This window comes from Meleagris gallopavo, chromosome 11, assembly GCF_905368555.1.
Source record: "Meleagris gallopavo chromosome 11, MGAL_WU_HG_1.1, whole genome shotgun sequence".
NCBI classification, from domain to species: Eukaryota; Metazoa; Chordata; class Aves; order Galliformes; family Phasianidae; genus Meleagris; species Meleagris gallopavo.
The window spans coordinates 4668737-4687288 of NC_139414.1; the positions used below are offsets into that span (position 1 = coordinate 4668737).

The 18552-nt window shown below is 48.1% G+C and overlaps 3 protein-coding genes across 22 annotated transcripts in view; 2 read left to right on the plus strand and 1 right to left on the minus strand.

Moving 5' to 3' along the window:
- Positions 1 to 18552, minus strand: part of LOC104912587 (uncharacterized) — an 82090-nt gene that overhangs the window by 16959 nt on the left and 46579 nt on the right. For 14 of the 19 annotated variants that reach the window (XR_014885608.1, XR_014885606.1, XR_014885597.1 and 11 more), the window contains 3 exons: positions 12876 to 13021; positions 5141 to 5256; positions 3300 to 4279 (listed from right to left, as the gene is read on the minus strand). Coding sequence is in view for 3 of the 19 variants with exons in the window: in XM_085233249.1 (XP_085089375.1) it covers positions 3429 to 3490; positions 5141 to 5256; positions 12876 to 13021 (324 nt within the window). In the remaining 16 variants the exon portion in view is untranslated. Of the gene's footprint in view, positions 1 to 3299; positions 4280 to 5140; positions 5257 to 12875; positions 13022 to 13094; positions 13468 to 18552 lie in introns of those variants that run through there. The other 5 variants (XR_014885611.1, XM_085233249.1, XM_085233250.1 and 2 more) reach the window with 5 other exon arrangements.
- LOC100545122 (G-protein coupled receptor 35-like) lies at positions 5347 to 10772 on the plus strand. The gene is given in 3 exon segments (XM_010716483.4): positions 5347 to 5863; positions 7387 to 7855; positions 7858 to 10772. Coding segments are annotated over 2 exon segments (945 nt in total). The 5' UTR covers positions 5347 to 5863; positions 7387 to 7398; the 3' UTR covers positions 8346 to 10772.
- Positions 13519 to 17696, plus strand: LOC109369468 (G-protein coupled receptor 35-like). Of its 2 annotated transcripts, none has more exons than XM_031555130.2 (2): positions 13519 to 13654; positions 15005 to 17696. In XM_031555130.2, exon 2 carries the CDS (start codon positions 15177 to 15179, stop codon positions 16122 to 16124), a length of 948 nt encoding a protein of 315 aa, XP_031410990.2. In that variant the 5' UTR covers positions 13519 to 13654; positions 15005 to 15176; the 3' UTR covers positions 16125 to 17696. The 2 variants fall into 2 exon arrangements, with proteins under 2 accessions (XP_031410990.2, XP_085089373.1); XM_085233247.1 differs by having other exon boundaries at positions 13522 to 13654; positions 15152 to 17696.

An 18552-nucleotide genomic window follows, 5' to 3' on the forward strand; every position in this document is an offset into this window, starting at 1 on the left:
TTGCTCCCTTCCCCTGTGCCTTTTTCCATTCAGCACATCTCAGTGCTTATTATGAGGTGAATCCAAGGTATGTAAGCCTCCATGTAAGTGGAGCAGTGTGAGTGGGTTTCATCTCCATGACCTTCTGTTGGGTACCCTGATCTGCACCTCCGGGGCACCACTTTGTGAGCGAGTGGAGTACCTTGTGTGCTCTCTTATGAACAGCCAACCATCAACAGCAGCCCTGCACCAAAGAAGTGTTACAGCTGGTTGGGTACTGAGGGCCAGTGGGCAGCGAGGCCATTCCCCACCAGCCCTTAGGCATGCTTATTGCTACCACCAATTAGACAGCCCATCTCTGTGCTCTTTGGGGCTTACAGATGCCTCTCCCTCATCCACTTCTTTCAGAGCAGGATCTGACAAGAAGCTCTACCCCAAAACTGTGGCAGAGCCCCACAGGCCCATTGCCAGCCTGAAGGCAGGAGAGCAGCTGAAGCCCTGCCATCACAGACACCTCCTGCTGCACCACTGCCCCGTGCAACAAACCCATCCCAAGGAGCTCTTGGAGCAGCCACGTCCATCTGAGTAGGCTGCAAGATGTTCTCCACCCTAGGGATTGCCTGTGCCATGCACTGATCTGCCTAGGACTGCACAAGGATGACCTTGCACCTTCAGCTGCTCAAGTGAGCCAGTAACAGATGCTGCACCTTCCTGGCTGTGCCCAGCTTGGCTGTCAGCAGAGCAGCCCAGCTCTGCATTTCCTGAGTACACCTGCTAGCCAGTGACCACACTTCTAGGTAGTAGCAAGTGATGAGGCACTGAGTCTTCATGGAAAGCATTACAGCCAGCAGATGATCTTATCTTTCGGGACAAGCAGACACGAGATCCTTCCTCACGCAGGAGGAGGAGGTGCTATAGAAGCCTTCAAGTACTTGTGAGCTGTCAGTTCAGGTGCATGATGTGTGCCTGATCACAGCCCTTCTGGCCCCACTCCTGCTAGGTTGCTGCTGGGACCTGCTGTGACTCTGTGGCTTTATACCTGCAGGTAACTTCACCCTGTCTTGTTCTCTTGCTTTGCATGCTCAGGGATCTGCTGAGGTGGGGAGGAGGTGGAGGAAGCTCAGTGCCTGGCTTCTCTGATCCAGCACAGATGCTGCCGCACATGGTCCTGCTCAGCAGCTGTACTGTACTGCTGAGATGTTCCTTTCCTGTGCTTACTGCAGGAAGAGCAGAGCAGGCTGCTTTCTAACACCAATTGGTGGCTAGAAACTAAGCTATTCTCATTGTCACCCTAGTGGGTACTGGCCACCACCGTGCTGCTGTGACACCTTTTATGTCCCCAGCCTCTGTTTCACATTGCTTTCTCCAAGCTCCCTGCTGAAGGCCAGGTAAGAACTGAAGAAAAATGTGCCCAGCCGTGGTCTTGCTCCCACCTCCCACCTCCCAGCTTCCCAGCCTGCCTTAGTCTGTGGCGGACACAGTGCTGTGCTGTGCTGTTGTCCCTCTGGCCCCAGCCTGCTCCCTCTCCTGTGGGAGCACTGAGATGCTCCGGTACTGCAGCCATCAACTCATCACCTCTGATCCACATTAAGCATTTTCAGCAGCTGGAGGATGTGCTAGTTTATCGCCCAGCATCTCTTTGAGGAAGCTTACTTCACCCTTACTTTATCTGTGTCTGCTTTCACACCCTCTGCCGGTTTCCTCCCTCTTCCTGCAGCCTGTGAGCTCCTGGCCAGCAACACTTGCAAGCCCTGAGCAGCAGGGCAGGTTGCTGGGAATGCATTGGGACCACATCTTCAGCTCCAAAGCCAACGTCAGCCAGAGCCCTTGCTGCAGGGCACACTGGTGGTTTGCCTCTGCTGTACTTCAGCACGGAGGCTGTGCTAGCAGTGCACACCACGGCCAACCTAAAGCAACCTGGGCATCAGCCACACCTGCAAAGATCTGCTAAGCTTAACACGGCAGCTGCACCGTGGAGGAAGGTGTTTCCCTGCTGCTACTTACTGAGGTTCAGAGAGGTTTTCCTTGGGTGACAGCTAGCAGGCAGCAAGGAGCAACCTCTGTTGGGAAACCCAGACTTGAGCACGCAATAATCATGTGAGAGCTCTGTGCAGGAGTCACATTAATGTCTGCTGGTGTCCAGGATGCTTGTTTAACCCCCTAGCATTTGAGGTATTTATAGTTAGCAGGCCTGCAGCCCAATGCTGGAGGTAGCACCCTCACCATCCGAGCACAAGCTCTGTGTTCTTCTCAGGGGCAAATAACTGCTTAACCAGGGCTCTGCTGTCACAATGTCCCCCTGCATCTCTGAAGATTTCACCAAATCACCCACCATTTCACTCTCCCAGAAGAGTGGTAAAATCTTGCTTTAAAAATAAAATGTTATATTCTTTCCAATGTGCACTGAGATGCAAGCAGAAGTTCCGCAACATCACTGATTCAGAGAAAACCCTTTGTGCAGGACACACAGAGTTGCTTTGCATAGGATGGAGCCTGATAAAAACTGACTTTATCAGATCTTCATACAACCAGCACTGCTGTGAAGCATCCGGCAGCCAGTGTGGCAGACGCTCAGGACCTACTCTTATGTCTCATGGGTTTTCCAGGGTGTTTACCCTGAGAAGGAAACACTTAAGCCCTCACTTGCTTAAGCTCCTTGTCACACACAACCGTTTCTTCTTTGGGGTAAGTATTTCTGCTTTATATCTGCAGACTTTTACTCTCTTCTGGAATGAATAGATTTAACGTTTGTTCAATCCTTCCTTCCCTGCAGTGAGGATGAGAGCAGCATGCCTCACTCACTCCCTTTGTGTTTTGTCATGCCTTTGGGATGCAGGACTCAGATTCTGCTCTGTTTTCCTCAGCTCAGAGTGGGAGCAGAAGGTCTTGGGGCAGGAGACCCATTAGAAGAATTTCTGCTCATGGGTTATGCATACTTAGTGCTGGCTGCTTCAGTCCCTGCCTATCTCAAAACCAAGTCTGAATCATTTTGCCTGCACAGGCTGGCTTAGAGAGTTAGTACTGACATTATCGCAGGTTGTCCTGGTATCCATGTGTTCTCTTCTGCGTGTCATTCCCTCCCCTCATTCAATTTTTAATTGAGGCTGCCTACTATGCCCTATTGGAAGTGCTCCCAGAGATATTTACTCATAAACTGAGTAAATACAAACAGAGCTTGAGACAGAGATCCATCCCAGTTACAGGATGCCTGAGAAAGCCAATCCTGTAGATTCAAATTCACATTTATAACAGAATAAATATTTCCTTAAATGACCTTTTTATAGGAACCATGCACCTATTGAGAGGTAGGAGGGTCTTACCATTTTTTTCCCCATTTCAGGTCTCAGACCATCACATGCCATCCACATATCAGGACAATGAATGAGTCCGAGAGCTGCAATCTCACAGTCATAGAGGTGAATCCCCATGTTCATCTCACTGAATTTGCTCTATATATCTTCACTTTCTTTTTTGGAGCGATTTTTAATGTCCTTGCCTTGTGGGTGTTCTTCTGCAAAATAAAGAAGTGGACAGAAACCAGGGTGTACGCCATCAACTTGGTCTTTGCTGATTTCTTTGTCATTTGCACCTTGCCTTTCATGGCATATTTGATCTGGAAAAAGTCAGTCCGAAGTGAACTCTGCCAGTTTATAGAGGCAATGTACTTCATCAACATGGTAGTGAGCATCTACATCATTTCATTTATCTCCATCGATCGGTACCTCGGCATAAAGCACCCCCTGAAAGCTCGGGCCTTCAGGTCTCCATCCAAAGCTGCTTGTCTCTGTGGGCTCCTGTGGCTCGCTGTCACCATTGGAACCATCTTAAAACTTCAGCAGAGATATGCTGACTTCTGCTTTCAGTACGATACCAGCACTCCCACCGCTCTGATACTGCTTTCCATGTTTTTCATTTTGACTCTTCCATTAGCAACCTTGACCTTTTGTTCCATAGAAATCATCAGGAGCCTTAAGAAACAGCTGAAGACAAACTCACTGGAGCAGAAGTCAATCCAGAAAGCTCTTTATATCATTTATGCCAATCTGATTGTGTTTCTGATATGTTTTCTGCCGCCCCACCTCATGCTCATTGCCAGGCTCATCATGAAGCACACTGAAACTACCTGTTCACTGAACCACTTTTTGAGGAACTTCTCCTCCATGACGCGGTGCATTGCCACATCCAACTGCTGCCTGGACTGTGTCTGCTACTACTTTGTGACCAAGGAGTTCCAGGAAGCCATCCTGCTGCCCAAGTCCAGCACTGCCAGAACAACGCAAACCCATTCTGTGCAGACACACTAAAGAAAGGAGAAACTACACAAAACAAAAGCACAACGAAACCAACAAATTCTACAGTGTCAAGAGGAGATATGGCTGCGCTGTTGTGGGGATAACCATCCCCCTTTCACTCCAAGGAGAGCTTTGTTATGTGTATCATTGTTAAGCTGTAATTTCTACCCTGTGTCTCTATTAAGCTGATAAATCATTTTACATAGAGGTGCCCAAAGTGAGTCTGCAGTGGCAGTGCGTTAACGTTCCCTTCCCCTCCATGTGTTACTCTTATGGGAAGAAGGGTGGCCCATGTATGTCAGTCACCCTGTTTTATTTCAAGTTGCAACTAAAGTCAACTCAACCTAAAACACAAAAGCCAACAAAAAAGCCTGTACTGTGCTTTATCTCACGGTGTATCTCAGATTGCTTGCATTAAAAACAATCTGATGGTGCCAGGCTGGACCCCAGGTTTGCCCTGCTGGCAGCAGTGCAGGTTCTGGGTAGCATTGCACAGCTGGACACAACTGGACTCAGCTGGACTTCCACAGCCTGCCCACACTGTCACCTCTCACATTTCGTGGGTATAATGCATTTGCTATGAGTAAGCAGCTCAGAAAAGCCAGTAGGGAGAAGAAGAGGGGAGAGGGGGTGGGGGATGATCCTCTGTGTGTTCTTTGCTGCCTAGGAAAGGGCTTTTTTCTTTCTAAATACTGACAAATCTCAGTTACTGCTGCCAAGTGCTGCCCAGGCACTGCCTGAAGAGAGCAGAGCACCAGAAACTGCTGTGAGGGAGTCCTGCTGTGTCCTGAACCCTCCCTGCCCATTTGCACAATTTCCCCACCTCCTGACACCCACAGAACTCTCCCCTCCATGCCAGTGTCTCCTACCTGTGCCTGGTTGGCCATGACTGCCATTTCTGGTGTAGCTTTTCCCATCACATCGATGAGCCATGGTAAAGAAGGACCATGCAGAGGACAAGCTGGACCACCACATCTGCCCCCATCTTGCAAAAAAACAAACAAACAAAGAAAAACCAACAAAGAGCAACATGCCAGGACCCTTGCTCTGGGCCCACCTTTGCAGGTGCACAAGCACTGATGTGCCCCGCAGGAAAAGCCACTGCCCCTCCCTCTGCTTACTCTGCAACCACACCCAAGGCAGGATGGTATGCTGGGCTCCCACGGGGTCCTTCTGCTGCCAAATGGGCAATTTGCAACCATTGTGGGTTTTATTTTAGAAAGGATTTCGTTTCAGATCACTGAAAATATTAAATTTTAATTGCTCGTTCGTGTGCATGGAAGCAGAGGGAGAGCAGGTTGGGTGCAAAAACGAATGGTGGTGAAGCACTGAGCTGATGGGAGAGGAACAACAGAGGGCACCAGAGACTCAGCCGTTCTAAAGAGGAGGTGGTAAATGAAGCAATTTTGGGGAACAAGAGTTCATTACTATGCTTCAGTGCTCCTGAGCTGCTAGCAGCAGGCTCCTGGGCAGCTCTGCCCAGCACAGCATCACCCCACTCAGCCTCACTCTGCACAGCACCCACAGCCCTGGCATCTCCTGAGCAACTGCGACTTGCCCGAGGAGCTGCCCCGAGGACAGCCCCACAACAAGTAGGTAACTTTTAATTCTTCTTGCACAGTTGTGTGGCAGTGTGCTCTGTTTCCTGAGCTCCTTCACAAAGCGCTGCCCAGGGCTCCCCTCTTGGTAGCAGTGGTGCGGAGGTGCCTCAGTCTCCTCCTGCCTTCACTGATGTGCTCTGCTGTTTGGCAGCCACACGTGCTATCCAGGGGGGTCGTCATTTGTCATCCCATGCTGTGGCCATGTACCACTCCTCCCCGCTCCTGTGAGGGGACACCCTGCTGTAGGCACACTGAGGCATCGGACCAGGGGATTGCTGTGGGCTCAGCACTCACATGGAGGATTCACAGGGCTCAGCTGCTAGGTGGGACAGTGATTTGCAAGCAGAAAGCAGCACTTCCAGTGCAGGATGGTGACAGTAGGCTGGCAGGGAACAGCCGTAGGGTGGATGGTAGCACCGTGCAGCCAAGGACCTGGGATGCTGGAAGCTCACAGGAGCCAAGACACTGGCTGCATGTCAGCCCTTCCATAAGTTCCATTCTGAAAGTTGTATCTCTGTAATACCACCCCAACTCTGGCACTGGGACAGGTGCTGAGCTTTCTTCTGGCATTGTCGGATCCAGCTTCCAGTTTTGGACACTAAAAATGATCCATGTAGTTCATGCAGTCAGACTGTTTCTCCACAGTTTAGATATTAGGGCTTAAAAGCCACTGACTTATAAGGCAATGTATCTGTAACAGAAGACAGGAATCTGACTGTTTTCTTTTCGTGCTTCTCTGTAACTGCAGACTGAGTCTGATTCACCCTCTCTGGTTTTGCTGGTAGTGGATAGTAGCAGATGCCCTGAACTATTTACAGAAGCACCAGGAGATACGCTAGAATCTTGGATTTGTGTTTTCTGCACTGGTAACATTTTGGCTTCCTATGTTAAAGGCTGAGATCAGACAGGCATGCTCATTTTCCCTTCCTGGTGTCAAGCCATACACCTCCAGCAGCCTGAGGGAAGAGTGGCAGTGCCCACGGCACGCACTGAGTACTGTGTGGGTTCATGGGCATAGCAAGACCCAACAAAGCTATCAGGTGACTTTGGCAGTAAAGCAGAGGAGGAATGCTGCCCAGCTCTGCTTTGAGCTGTCCTAAAGCAAGAGAGCCAATAGATCTCCAATAACCACAGAAGTGGCAGACGTAAGGGACCTCAAAATTCTGTTTTGGAGACCCTCTGCTGTTACCAAAACTGTGTGAAGGTGGACGTAGGGTGGACAAGCCACGTCTGCAGTCAGATGGGTTACTGTCCCACAATAGTTGCAGGAGGGGTTTGCTTCTGTTTTTTTAGCTGCTGTGAAGAGCCACTGAGCCCCTGCAGGTCTGCATCCCAATAAACGCAACTGCTGTGCACAGGAGAGCTGTGTGCCACCCTGTCCCACCCACAGCCCTGACTCATGCAGTGCAGAGGAGCCAGGAGCTGTGGAGCCACGGCTGAGGGCACTGCCATGGGACCAGGCCCAGGGGATTTGTCCCCGAGCTTGGTCTGTCACCTGCACCCTTTTCTTGCAGAGACTGCCCACCATGTCGAACTGCACAGAAATCAGCAGCATGTTGCAGGATCGTGTTATGCTATTTCAGCTGATTGTCTACATCCCAGTCCTCGTTTTGGGGCTCCTGCTGAACACCATCGCCTTCTGGGTCTTCTGCTGCAAACTCAAGAGATGGACTGAGACCCGGGTCTACATGATCAACCTCATGTTTGCGGACTGCTCCCTGCTCTTCACCCTGCCTTTCCTGATATATTTTACCAAAAATGAACATCCCATAGACAGGCTGTGTGTTGCCATAGAGATGATACATTTTACGAACAGTCCTATGAGCATCTTCATCATCATGCTGATTGCCATCGATCGATACATTGCAATCAAATTCCCTCTGAAAGCAAAAACTCTTCGATCCCCACTGAAATCAGCCTGTATCTGCGGGTTTCTTTGGATAATGCAAATAGGTTATTCCTACTTGAACACATTTTTTAAAAAAAGAGTGAAAATTTTTGCTTTCAAAAACATTCTACTCAGCCTGCATATTTAACATCATTCTCCATTTGCTTTTGGTATTTTATTCCCCTAGGGATCATAATTTTTTGTTCCATACAAGTCATCAGATGTCTCAGAAAGAAGATGGCCAGCAGCCACCATGAGACAAAGCTAATCCAGAAAGCAATCCACATTATTTCTGTGAATTTGTGTGTGTTCATCTTATGTTTTTCACCGATCTACATTGCATTACTCCTGCGACTCGTAGCGGAGGTTGCTGGAGCTTGTCACCTGCTTTCAAAAGTTAGGGTTTCTATTCAGATCCTTTCATGCTTAGCCAATTCCAACTGCTGCCTCGATGCATTCTGCTATTACTTTGCAGCCAAGGAAAGTCAGGAATTTCCCTCTCTGCTCCCCAGTTGTATATCAGTGAGGTCTAAGATGAACCAAAGCCAAGAGTCGCAGCAACCCACAGATCAAGTCACACCATAGAAAAAGGACAGTGCACTATAGATGTTAAGACCAAACTGCTGCACAGGTTCTGAGGCAGAGGGAATGGGACCACTTGCAATTGCTCTGGGTATGGGCATTTCTGTAGAAAGGGATTTGATAATAACTTGAATTTTGTCCTGCTGCTCTCACACTTAAGTGCAGCTCAGATTATTGCCTTCAATAATTGTATCACGAGTTCAGGTGTCTCCTCATCAACAAAGAGATCCCCTAGTACAGAGAATAGCTGATAAGCCCATTGTTTTGACCACGCACTTTGTTGTACATATCATGCAGCTTAACATAAGAAATTTAGCACTGTTACAGCAATGTATAAAGCCACTTCTACTACTGTAATTTTTGGTCATTAAAATAAGGGAAAAGCCCCTCCAGTACAATGCCTAGCCTAATACATCTGTGTCAGAGGATCTGCCTGTACAGTGGTAGTTTCTTGCCAAGCTGCAAAATCTCAGTGCCTGCAGCTATCAGCAGGATGCTGGCTCACATTCAGTCTGACTGGCCTGTAGTTCCCCTGATCCTTCCACTTGCTTTTGTGGATAGGCATTGCATTAGCTAACCTCCAGTCAACGGCAATCTCTCCAGTTGGCCAGGACTGCTGGTAAATTATTGACAGTGGCTTGGTGAGCACTTCTGGCAGCTCATTCTGTACCTTAGTCCACAAATGTCCAAACTTTTGACTTGCCTGAGCTGCACTGAGTGAAGAGGAATTGTCTAGAGTTGCATATACATAGGTTGCACCAAAAGTAATGTCTCCTATTTATTTCCATAGAAACAACAACAGCTACGAAGAGCACAGTAACACTATTTGACAGAGCAAATTCTCAGCTACAAAACACTATTTTTAATCATAGTCATCACCATCAGCCATGCATCGTCACCAGCAATGAACAGGAGCTTGCATGCCTGCTCAAAACACCTTCATGGAGAGATCTCCTCCAAGTCCAGAGGAGACATATCAGATTTTTCATTGAGTTGAATGTGTGATTGCAACTCTATACATTTCATTTGAATATTCACAGGTAGTGTATTTATGTCAATTGAAAATAGAATTGTGAATATATCAAAAAATTGAAGATTTTTTTTCAGCAATCTTGAAACCTATTCTCAAATTCCTTTATCAGAATGGAAAGCACGGTTGCATACTTTTCTCTATTCTCAGGACTTTCCTTAACCAGTGTATCAAAATGCAAACAATTATTTGCTGTCACTTGGGTTAGCACTGCTCTGTGTCCTCCACGTGCTCTGATTTGAGCCCAGACAGTGTTGGTAGGACACATGTTGCTGCTGAGCTATGGGTGCATGCTTGGGGCCAGATCGTGCCACTTGGAGGGGCAGAGCTGCTGCCATGATGGTGTGGGATTGAGGGCGGCCACAGGACGGGCTGTGCTGGGCCTCGTGTGGGCTGTGAGCCATGGACTGGACATACTGCCCTAAGGTGATCCCATCTGGCCCCACAGGTCTGTGTGTACTCAAGTGGTGTAGTAGGTCACAAGTTACCTCCCCATGGACTACAAGGACTTCATTCTACTCCGCATCTCTGTGCTCAGCCAGGCTGGCCCTCTTCCCCGCTCACTCATTTTTGACACAAAGGGACAGCCTGCTCCTTTGCATTCAAGATTTCATTCCAGAAGAATATCTAGCCTTTCTGGACTCCTCTGTCCTTTAGAACTAACTCCCGAGGGACTCTGTCAACCGGATCCCCAAAATAAACCAAAATATACCCTTTGAAAATCCAAAGATCGTATCTGCCAAAGTCATCCCAGTCTCATGATGGGACTTCCCAAAACCAAAACATTTCATCACGCAGGGCAGTTCTGAGAAGCCTTCAGCCACGGCTCTACCACAACTTCCACAGAAAGGCCTCGCAAAGCCCACCCACATCAGGCTTCCTCTGAAAACTCTTTGTGGAGTGACCAGGGCTGCATCTACACTGCATGGCACATGCTGTCTTCTGGGTCCTGACCGTCCTATAGCATGACACAAAACCCTCTATTGTGTTCGGCGTAGGAGCAATTTATGAAAATGATAATGTGGTGATACACAAATCTTTGCCATCTCCCAGCACAGGAATCTGGGTAATGACAGCAGGAAGCAGCAGCCACAGCCTTTCAGTAGCTCTGACAAGCAGGGCTGGCACTTTGCTAAGCTTTTTGTAAAATCTAAAGAAGCTTGTAACTGGCACTGTACCTGTCAGTACAAAAAGTTCTTTTGCTAGAATGAAAAGAAGATAGAATCAATGGAAAAAGTGTACAAACCACTCTTACTCTATAAGGTGATGTCTGCTAAAGTCAGCATGAGCCCTTTGTTTCAGGCTTTACTGGGAAAGGCCTCCTGATAACAGATGTGGGTTCTCTACCCTTTCCTGCCACGTCACATGTTGCTTTTGCATGTGAGTTAGACCCTGTTAGACCACACACAGCCTTTAAATACATCTTAAAATTTCTTTGAAAATTGCAGCGGTCCACTCATTGCACTTCTACATTGCTGTCTCTTTCCTAAAAGGTTACCAAAGGGACCAAAGTAGAAGGCGAGCAGACAGATGGGAGGGGCAGGGCTGGGGGAAGAATAGGTCCATGCAGATAGGAAATTTGGGCTGGCTCTGATCCCATCAAGTCCAGCCAGGGCTGGCTTCATGGCCTCTGCACAACTGATGGCTCTCAGTTCATCCAGACCCTCCTATTCATGGAGCTGTCTGTACAGGAGAGACGTGGACCTGTTGGAGCAGAGGCTGTCCAGAGGACGGCCACAAAAATGATCCAAGGGATGGAACACCTCTCCTATGAAGACAGACTGAGAGAGCTGGGGCTGTGGAGCCTGAAGAGGAGAAGGCTGTGAGGTGACCTGATAGTGACCTGCCAGTATCTAAAGAGGAGATATGGGAAAGAAGGGAGCAGACTCTTTAGCAGGGTCTGTGATGATAAAACAAGGGGAAATGGTTTCAAGCTTAAAGGGGAGAGATTTAGGTTGCATATAAGGAAGAAGTCTTACAGTAAGGGTGGTGAGACACAGGAACGGGTTGCCCAGAGATATGGTGGATGCCCTGACTCTGGAGACTCTCAAGGCAAAGCCCTTGTGCAACCTGATGGATGCCCCTTTTAGTGCACAGGAGTTGGATTAGGTGATCTATAAAGGTCCCTTCCAACACTAAGGATTCTATGATTCTATGATTTATAGCCATTAAATCTGACATCTTCATCCACTGAGACATCCACCGCATTCAGGATCTCATAGTTTTGCAGGGCACTGCACCTGTTTGTGCACACCACACATTGTTTGGAACCAACCATACCTAAATACCTGTGTCCCCAGCAGATGCACAAAGTGAGGTGCATAAACATTGCTATTTCAAACGAAAGGTTAATCGCACTAACATTTGAACATCCAAACACAAGCATTGCCCAGCAGTTTCCAAGGGAAGGAGAGAGACAAGATGAACCCTTCAGTATTCATGCTCAGTGTTGGTGTGGCTAGAGAGTCAAAGCTGGGTTACAGCACAAAGCAGCCTGTGAGTATGCTATCTGCCACCGTTTGTTCCTGTGTGGCTCTGAGGACAGAGAAAGGGGAAGCAGACTCAGCAGCCAGGATCACTCATGACATGGGGCTGATGCAATTAACACTGCTGTTTCACAGGTTTCCCATGCTAAAAATAGCACCGATGCATTCTGCTCCCAAATCCACAGCTTCATTTTGATCAACATCTATTGCTGCAATGTGTCCTCTTCCTATTAGAAAATCAGAGAAGGAAAGACACTGGGCAAGAAGCTTGCAGAGCCTGACTGCAGCAGGGCAAGGCAGTGTCCTGCTGCATGTGGGGAAGGGATGCTGGTACCTCCTTCATCTTCCCCCAGGCCCTGTCCTGCTGCCATGTGCCAGGCCTTGCACACCTGAGCTAGCAGAGCTGTACCAGAAGCATGGGTGAACACCCTGGGGAGGGCTCTGTTTGGCTGCGGATCAGCTTCAAGTGAGACACCAGGCAGAGCTTATGGAGGAAGGAAAAAGTGATTGTTCAGTACAGAAATAAGTCTTAGAGCTCAGGAAGTGTAAAGATCAAATAGCTCTCAGCAATAAATCAGGGCGATAGGTCTTTAAACATTCTCTCCTTAAACAAAAAAGCTGCTTACACATATGAATCACAAGCAGAATGGAGCAAATCGCCCAGTGCTGCTGTTGAAACAAACAACAAGAGTGACATGGAAATGATGTCATTTAGGGATCAAAGAGCTGGGTGTACTAATAGGTCGGCAACTGTTTGTAAGATCTGCAAAGAGGGAGAATGGGAAACCTCAGGAGAAGTATTTAAGCCACGTTCTGTAACAACAATACAGTAGCAAGGTGTAAATCTCAGAGGCTGATTTGCAATGCACAGACAGACAATGCACAAATACCCCAGAAGCTACTCTTTGACCTGGAAGCAGGTCTTAAGATCTTAGAAGCAGAAAGTTGGAAGGGTTTGCCCAAGACAGCAACTCAAGGTACCAATAACAGGACCTCTGAGCTTGCTGAGCCACTCACCTGAGCTCTTCCTGCTGGTGGACTTGCAATAGAAGGCTATCATGGAGCTCCTGGCCAAGAGGTGCCTGCACCACAGGGCAGATGTGAATTCTGGGGGTCAAAGGGTCACCATGCCAGGTTTTCTCAGAATTACTGGTTGACAAGAACTGTGGAAGAGAAGAGTATTACTGTGATTCAGACTGAAACACACTTACGAAAAACACAAAACTGTCTGCAAACCTCAGCCTTCAGCACTCCCACAGCTGGGTGAATGGGATCAGGAGTCCACCAAGGCTGCTCCGTCCTGGGGCTCAGCACAGTGAGCAGCAGGCAGCAGAGAGAGGATCTCAGGGACCCTCCAGGACAACATGTTCTCTTCGGGCAGCGCGTACAGCCTGTTGGGTGAGAAATATTGATGGATGCCAGCGAGGCATTGGGCACTGGAAAGTGAATTGAAGGAAAAACCCGAAGTCATTCCATTGCCAGAGGAACGTCGGCAGGACCACATGGCATATGAATGTTTCACCTCACCACAGGGCTACTTCATGGGATCCTCAGTCAATAGGGGGTGGTGTGAGCCATGGCTGCGGCAGCAGCAGAGGAAGCTCTGCCCCGGGGAAATGCATTGAAGAGGGGTGGGGATGCTTCCTCCACCAGCGTTGTTGCTGCCACAGCCACCTTCAAGTGGTCATCGCAGAACACCTCACTGGTCACATGCTGGGAGGGCTCAGCACACTGCACGCTGCACCACAACCAGACTGGAGGAACATTCGATCTCTCGAAGGACAACGAGCGAGCAGGTAATCCATCCCGGTTATTTGTTGTTCTTATTAGTGAAAAGAGCCATTATTTATCTCTCTCTCATTATTTTAGCTGCCATTTAGTCCTATATTTAGTCATAACGTTTTGTAGTCTGCGGCAAGAATCAGAGATAGGTCTGGAGCCTATTCTATATTACTGGAGCTCTGTAAGGCATTGCCTTTCTCTATCCATGGTGGGACACCCAAATGGTGGTGGAGAAACTGGGAGAGGGATGGAGCCTGTGCATTTTCAAATCTCGTTTTGATACTAGCCACAATAGACATGCTGTAGATGCTAAAGGGTAGTTTAGCATCTTTGCTAAATCTCCCCATTGTCTATTACAATTTACCCATTTCCCTTATTTCTTTTGGTCTCAAAATGTTCCTTGTGTCCGAAACACAGAGCTGCTGCAGGTACCCACAGTGCACATTCCCTCACAGCAGGATTGCTTGGCAGAATGATTTTCAAAGCTGGTTGGGAGCTGCCGCTCCCGCAGAGGCTGCAGCACTGCCGTAGAGATGGCTTAGCCAGAATGCTTTGGAGCCCAGAGAATCTGCACACACAGAGCCATGTTTCCCCCACAGGGAAACTCCACAGACATCTCAGACCTCCCAGGGTTTTTGTGGCCATGTCTTACAGGGCAGCACAGAATATGAACCTGCATTAACTCTTCCAAAGCAAGAAGGCAAGAAGCAGCACGGCCCTTTGGGTGAAAAAACACCCACCAGATCATTTTCAGCTCACCACTGTATTTCACATGGTGGCTGATAACGTCTCTTGCCATGCCTTTTTTTTCGTGCACTTTGGCAGATTGCTCTGTTACTTCAAAGATTAAGACCAACTTTCACAATCCTTGAAAGACAGCGTGCAGCCCACAGACCTATCTCTGAGTCTTGCCGCAGACTACAAAACGTTATGACTAAATATAGGACTAAATGGCAGCTAAAATAATGAGAGAGAGATAAATAATGGCTCTTTTTACTAATAAGAAGTGATGACAGCACAGGATTGAAGGAGAGGACAGCTGTCTCTTTGCAGCACATGTCCCAGAGCGTTCCGAGCAGTGAGGATGCTGGCTGGCTTCTTGTGAGCACCACTTTGACTGGAGGGATGAGACCCAAGTTTAGGCATCCCTTTTCCATTGCCAAATGAGCTGTAACAGTTCATACAACTCCCAGCTGCAGGATACCTGCTTCTGGCTCATCTGAGTCTGGCCCAAAACAGAAGCACAATCATTTTCCAGCCTTGCCCTCTGCTAGCCATTCGCCTTGTGTGGAATGCAGTGAGAGCTGCTTTTTGCTCCTCCACAACTGACCAGCCTCATGTCCCATCGTATCTCTTCCCACCAGGTGCCCTGCAGACAGTTCTGCTCTACAGTATCATCTGCTCCATCTCATTTTCACTGCTGGTAAATCACTGAGGCCCATGAAGTACTATCTGAATTAATCACCAATTCAGTCAGTCTAGCTTCTAAAAATTATAATCTGCTTTTCCAGGAACTGTGCCTCTTAATATCTCCAAATGAACCAGAGCAGCTGCAATATCACAGCTGACGAAAACTTTCCGCTTGTCCAGCTGTGTGTTTACATCCCAGTATTGCTGCTGGGCGTTTTGCTGAACGTATTGGCGCTATGGGTGTTCTGCTGCAAGCTCGGCAAGTGGACAGAAACCAGAGTATACATGGTCAACCTGGCTGTGGCTGACTGCTTACTGCTCTTTACTTTGCCTTTTAAAACATTATCCCAGTTCCAACAGATGAAGGCAGACAGGTGGTGCCTGATTCTGGAAGGTGGCTATTTCATAAACCGCTTAATGAGCATCGGTATCATCACTGTTGTAGCAGCTGACCGGTACGTGGCTATCAAGTATCCCTTGAAAGCCAAAGCACTGCGGTCACCACTGCAGGCAGCTTTTACATCTGGATTTCTCTGGATAGTCATCATCTGCGTGATTTCCCTCATTAAAATGGTGGAAAACCGAGAGCATGATGAATTTTGCTTTGAGAAATCTTCTGTCAAGCCCTCCGTCATCACACTGTGTGCCATTATCGGAGGGTTCTTCATACCACTGATCGTTGTGATTTACTGCTCCACACAAGTCATTGCAGTGCTCATGAGAAAGAGAAATGAAAACTGCCACGAGGAAAGGTTGATCAGGAAGGCTGTCTACATCGTGACAGCAAACATGGCTGTGTTCATCGTATGCTTTTTGCCTGTTTACGCTGGGCATCTCCTTCGCTTTCTAATGGACTCCTTCAGCTCCAGTTGCCCTGCGATACAGAAGGTCAACAACTTTGTTCACCTTGCCTCGGTCCTCGCCAACACAAACTGTTGCCTGGATGCTATTTGTTACTACTTTGTAAACAAGGAATTTCAGGAAGCATCTCCCAAACTCGTGAGGTCCAAATCTGACTCAGGCGAAACAGCTGAAGTTCAGCTCCCAGTAATAACACATCAGTGCCAAATGTAGAGGGCTCTCTTTTTGTGTGGGAGTGATGGAGGGACTTTCTGCTGATGGGAAAGATTCAGATATGAAAATCAGCCCTCATTCAGACAACCACAGCAACCCAGATGCTCATGCAACAACCTAGATCATCACTGACAATTCCCTGCCTTATCCAAATCTGAGTAAGATAGAATCATAGAATCATTTTCCCATAAACCCCAGCAAGTACAATCAGGGGGAAAAGTTTTTACTGTCCATCTCCCTACCCTGGGCCAGTTTTCACGTAGCTGTGACAGATAAACAGGAATTATTTGAAATAAAAAAAAAAAAAATCTCAAAGCGAAACTGTTGCAGAAAAAGTAAGGTGGATGGTTTTATGTCACAAATGTCTTTTCTTAGTAATAAACACCCAGTCCCAGAAGCAGATGCTTTAGTCAAGTTTACAGCATTGTTTGGACTGTATGACAGCGATAAAATGGTGATCAGTAGAAATATGGGGTCAGAAGGAACTGCGATTGTTTGTATAGGGGAAAAAGCTTCACACTGAATGCATCTGAGTCAACTGCATTAAAAATACTATCCAAAGAGCTGGGATGGGTGGGAATGACAACTCTGTACACGGAGTCAGTTCAACATTATAGTGTAAATAATTATCTAAAGAAAGTAGCAACAAATTCTTCCAAAGTATCCAATCTAAATAAATTTGTATTACTGGCAACGAGCTCCTCCTCTTAATGAGCTAAATGGAAACATCGGAGGATCCGGTGGTGATGGGACCCACTTTGCTCTCTGTCCCTGATGGGGACAGCTCATTGCCTCTGCTGCCTAAGCAACGAGTTGCAACAGAGACTGGGATCTTCAAAGGCAGAGCAGGAACCCCATGATGCACTTACAGCAAGGGAGGCAAAACAGCTAACCAGCCCCCCCGCAACAATGCTCAAACAACAGCACGTGCTCTGAGGTGGGATGTGCAAACCAGCTGCACTCCTCCACCCATACCTCCTGAGCCTGGGCTGGGCTTCCAGCTGCCTGTAGGCTGAGCCCTGCTGCTGCCTTCCAGCCCCAGACCCAGCTCAGCTTTGACTGCTCCTGTTCAAGAAAAGTGGCAAAAGGAAGAAACCCCTCATGGAGAAACCTTGCTGCAGGCAACCGCTGGGCAGAGCACTCCAGTCACCTGGGCAGGATGGGAGCAAAGGCTGGGCAGCCTCTGGGTGCTGCAGCTTCTCACTGCACTTGCCAGAGATTCAGATAGCAATGGGGAAAGCTGTTTGGTCATTATGAAAATCTGCAAGCAACATCTAGCCTTTGTTCACAGCACAGTGAAGAGTGGGATGACAAGAGGTTCTGATGGCAAAGTGTACCTTTGAAGGAGGCTGGTTTCTCCCTGCTTCTGCTCCCTCCTTTTCTCAGCAAACATCAAAGCACTGTGTGCACAGATAGGTATCTCCTCCTCCCCCCAGCCCAAGGTAGTGAGGCCCTAGCCCTGTGTGCTGACGGGTCTCCTGCGCTGCTGCATTGACATACACACAGATTACTTTTTTGAGTTTAGTTTGATGGGCTTCTCCCTAATAAAAATTAACAAATCTTCAAGATTCACTCCTCTGTGTGGGATTTGTGTGCTGAGGGAGCAGGTTTGGAAGAATAGCAGATTGCCAGTGCTTTCTCTGCACCCGCAGCCTCACCGACACAAGTGCGAGGTGAAAGCATTGCACAAACCAAACAGTTATTTTAGATGCAGCAGGAAAAAAAAATACTGCTCCTCCACTAACCGCTAATTAAATGGGTGGGGGAGACACAAAGCTGACTACAAAGTATTTTCAGCAGATTCTGCTCAGCCGTCTCGCTCTAAGAAACACCCCTTCCTCCGGCAGCTGCTTGCACAAAATACGCACCATGAACACTTGGCCAGATGGCCAAACTTTCTAACCACACGGACCTCAAATCAAGGCGTGAGGTGCACACAGTGGAAAGGCCTCAGATGCTCACTGGACCTGCGGATGGGACAGTCAGGCTGTGCTGAAGTCGGGTGGTGCTGTCCCTCTGAAACAGGGCCCAAATCTCTGTTCTGAACTGTTTGACAGGGGCTATCCAGGGGGAGTGTGGGCAGTCAGGGATTTGGTTGTGTTAGTGCTGAGATACGTGGCACATGCACCAAGTGCACAATGGAGAAACACACTTCATCTCCCCAGCCAGAATACTGGATTGCGCTATTCAGCTTGCTCGCCTTTTCCACCTAGAGCTTTTGAGCTTCCTTCCAAACCTGTAACCACCTGGCCAAGCTCTCACACGCAGAAGGTTTAAGGGATGTATCAAGCAGTGAGGAAGCAGCAGCAATTTACTGTTTTCCAGCACCTCTGGTGAGCTCAGTAACCACCAGAAGATGAGGGGGACATGACCACTTGTTGACAAGATACCAATTCATCCACCGTGGCCTGAAGGAAAGAAATTCTGT

Coding starts and splice junctions, on each gene's coding strand:
- LOC109369468 (XM_031555130.2), top strand. CDS start 15,177: ATGAACCAGAGCAGCTGCAATATCACAGCTGACGAAAACTTTCCGCTT.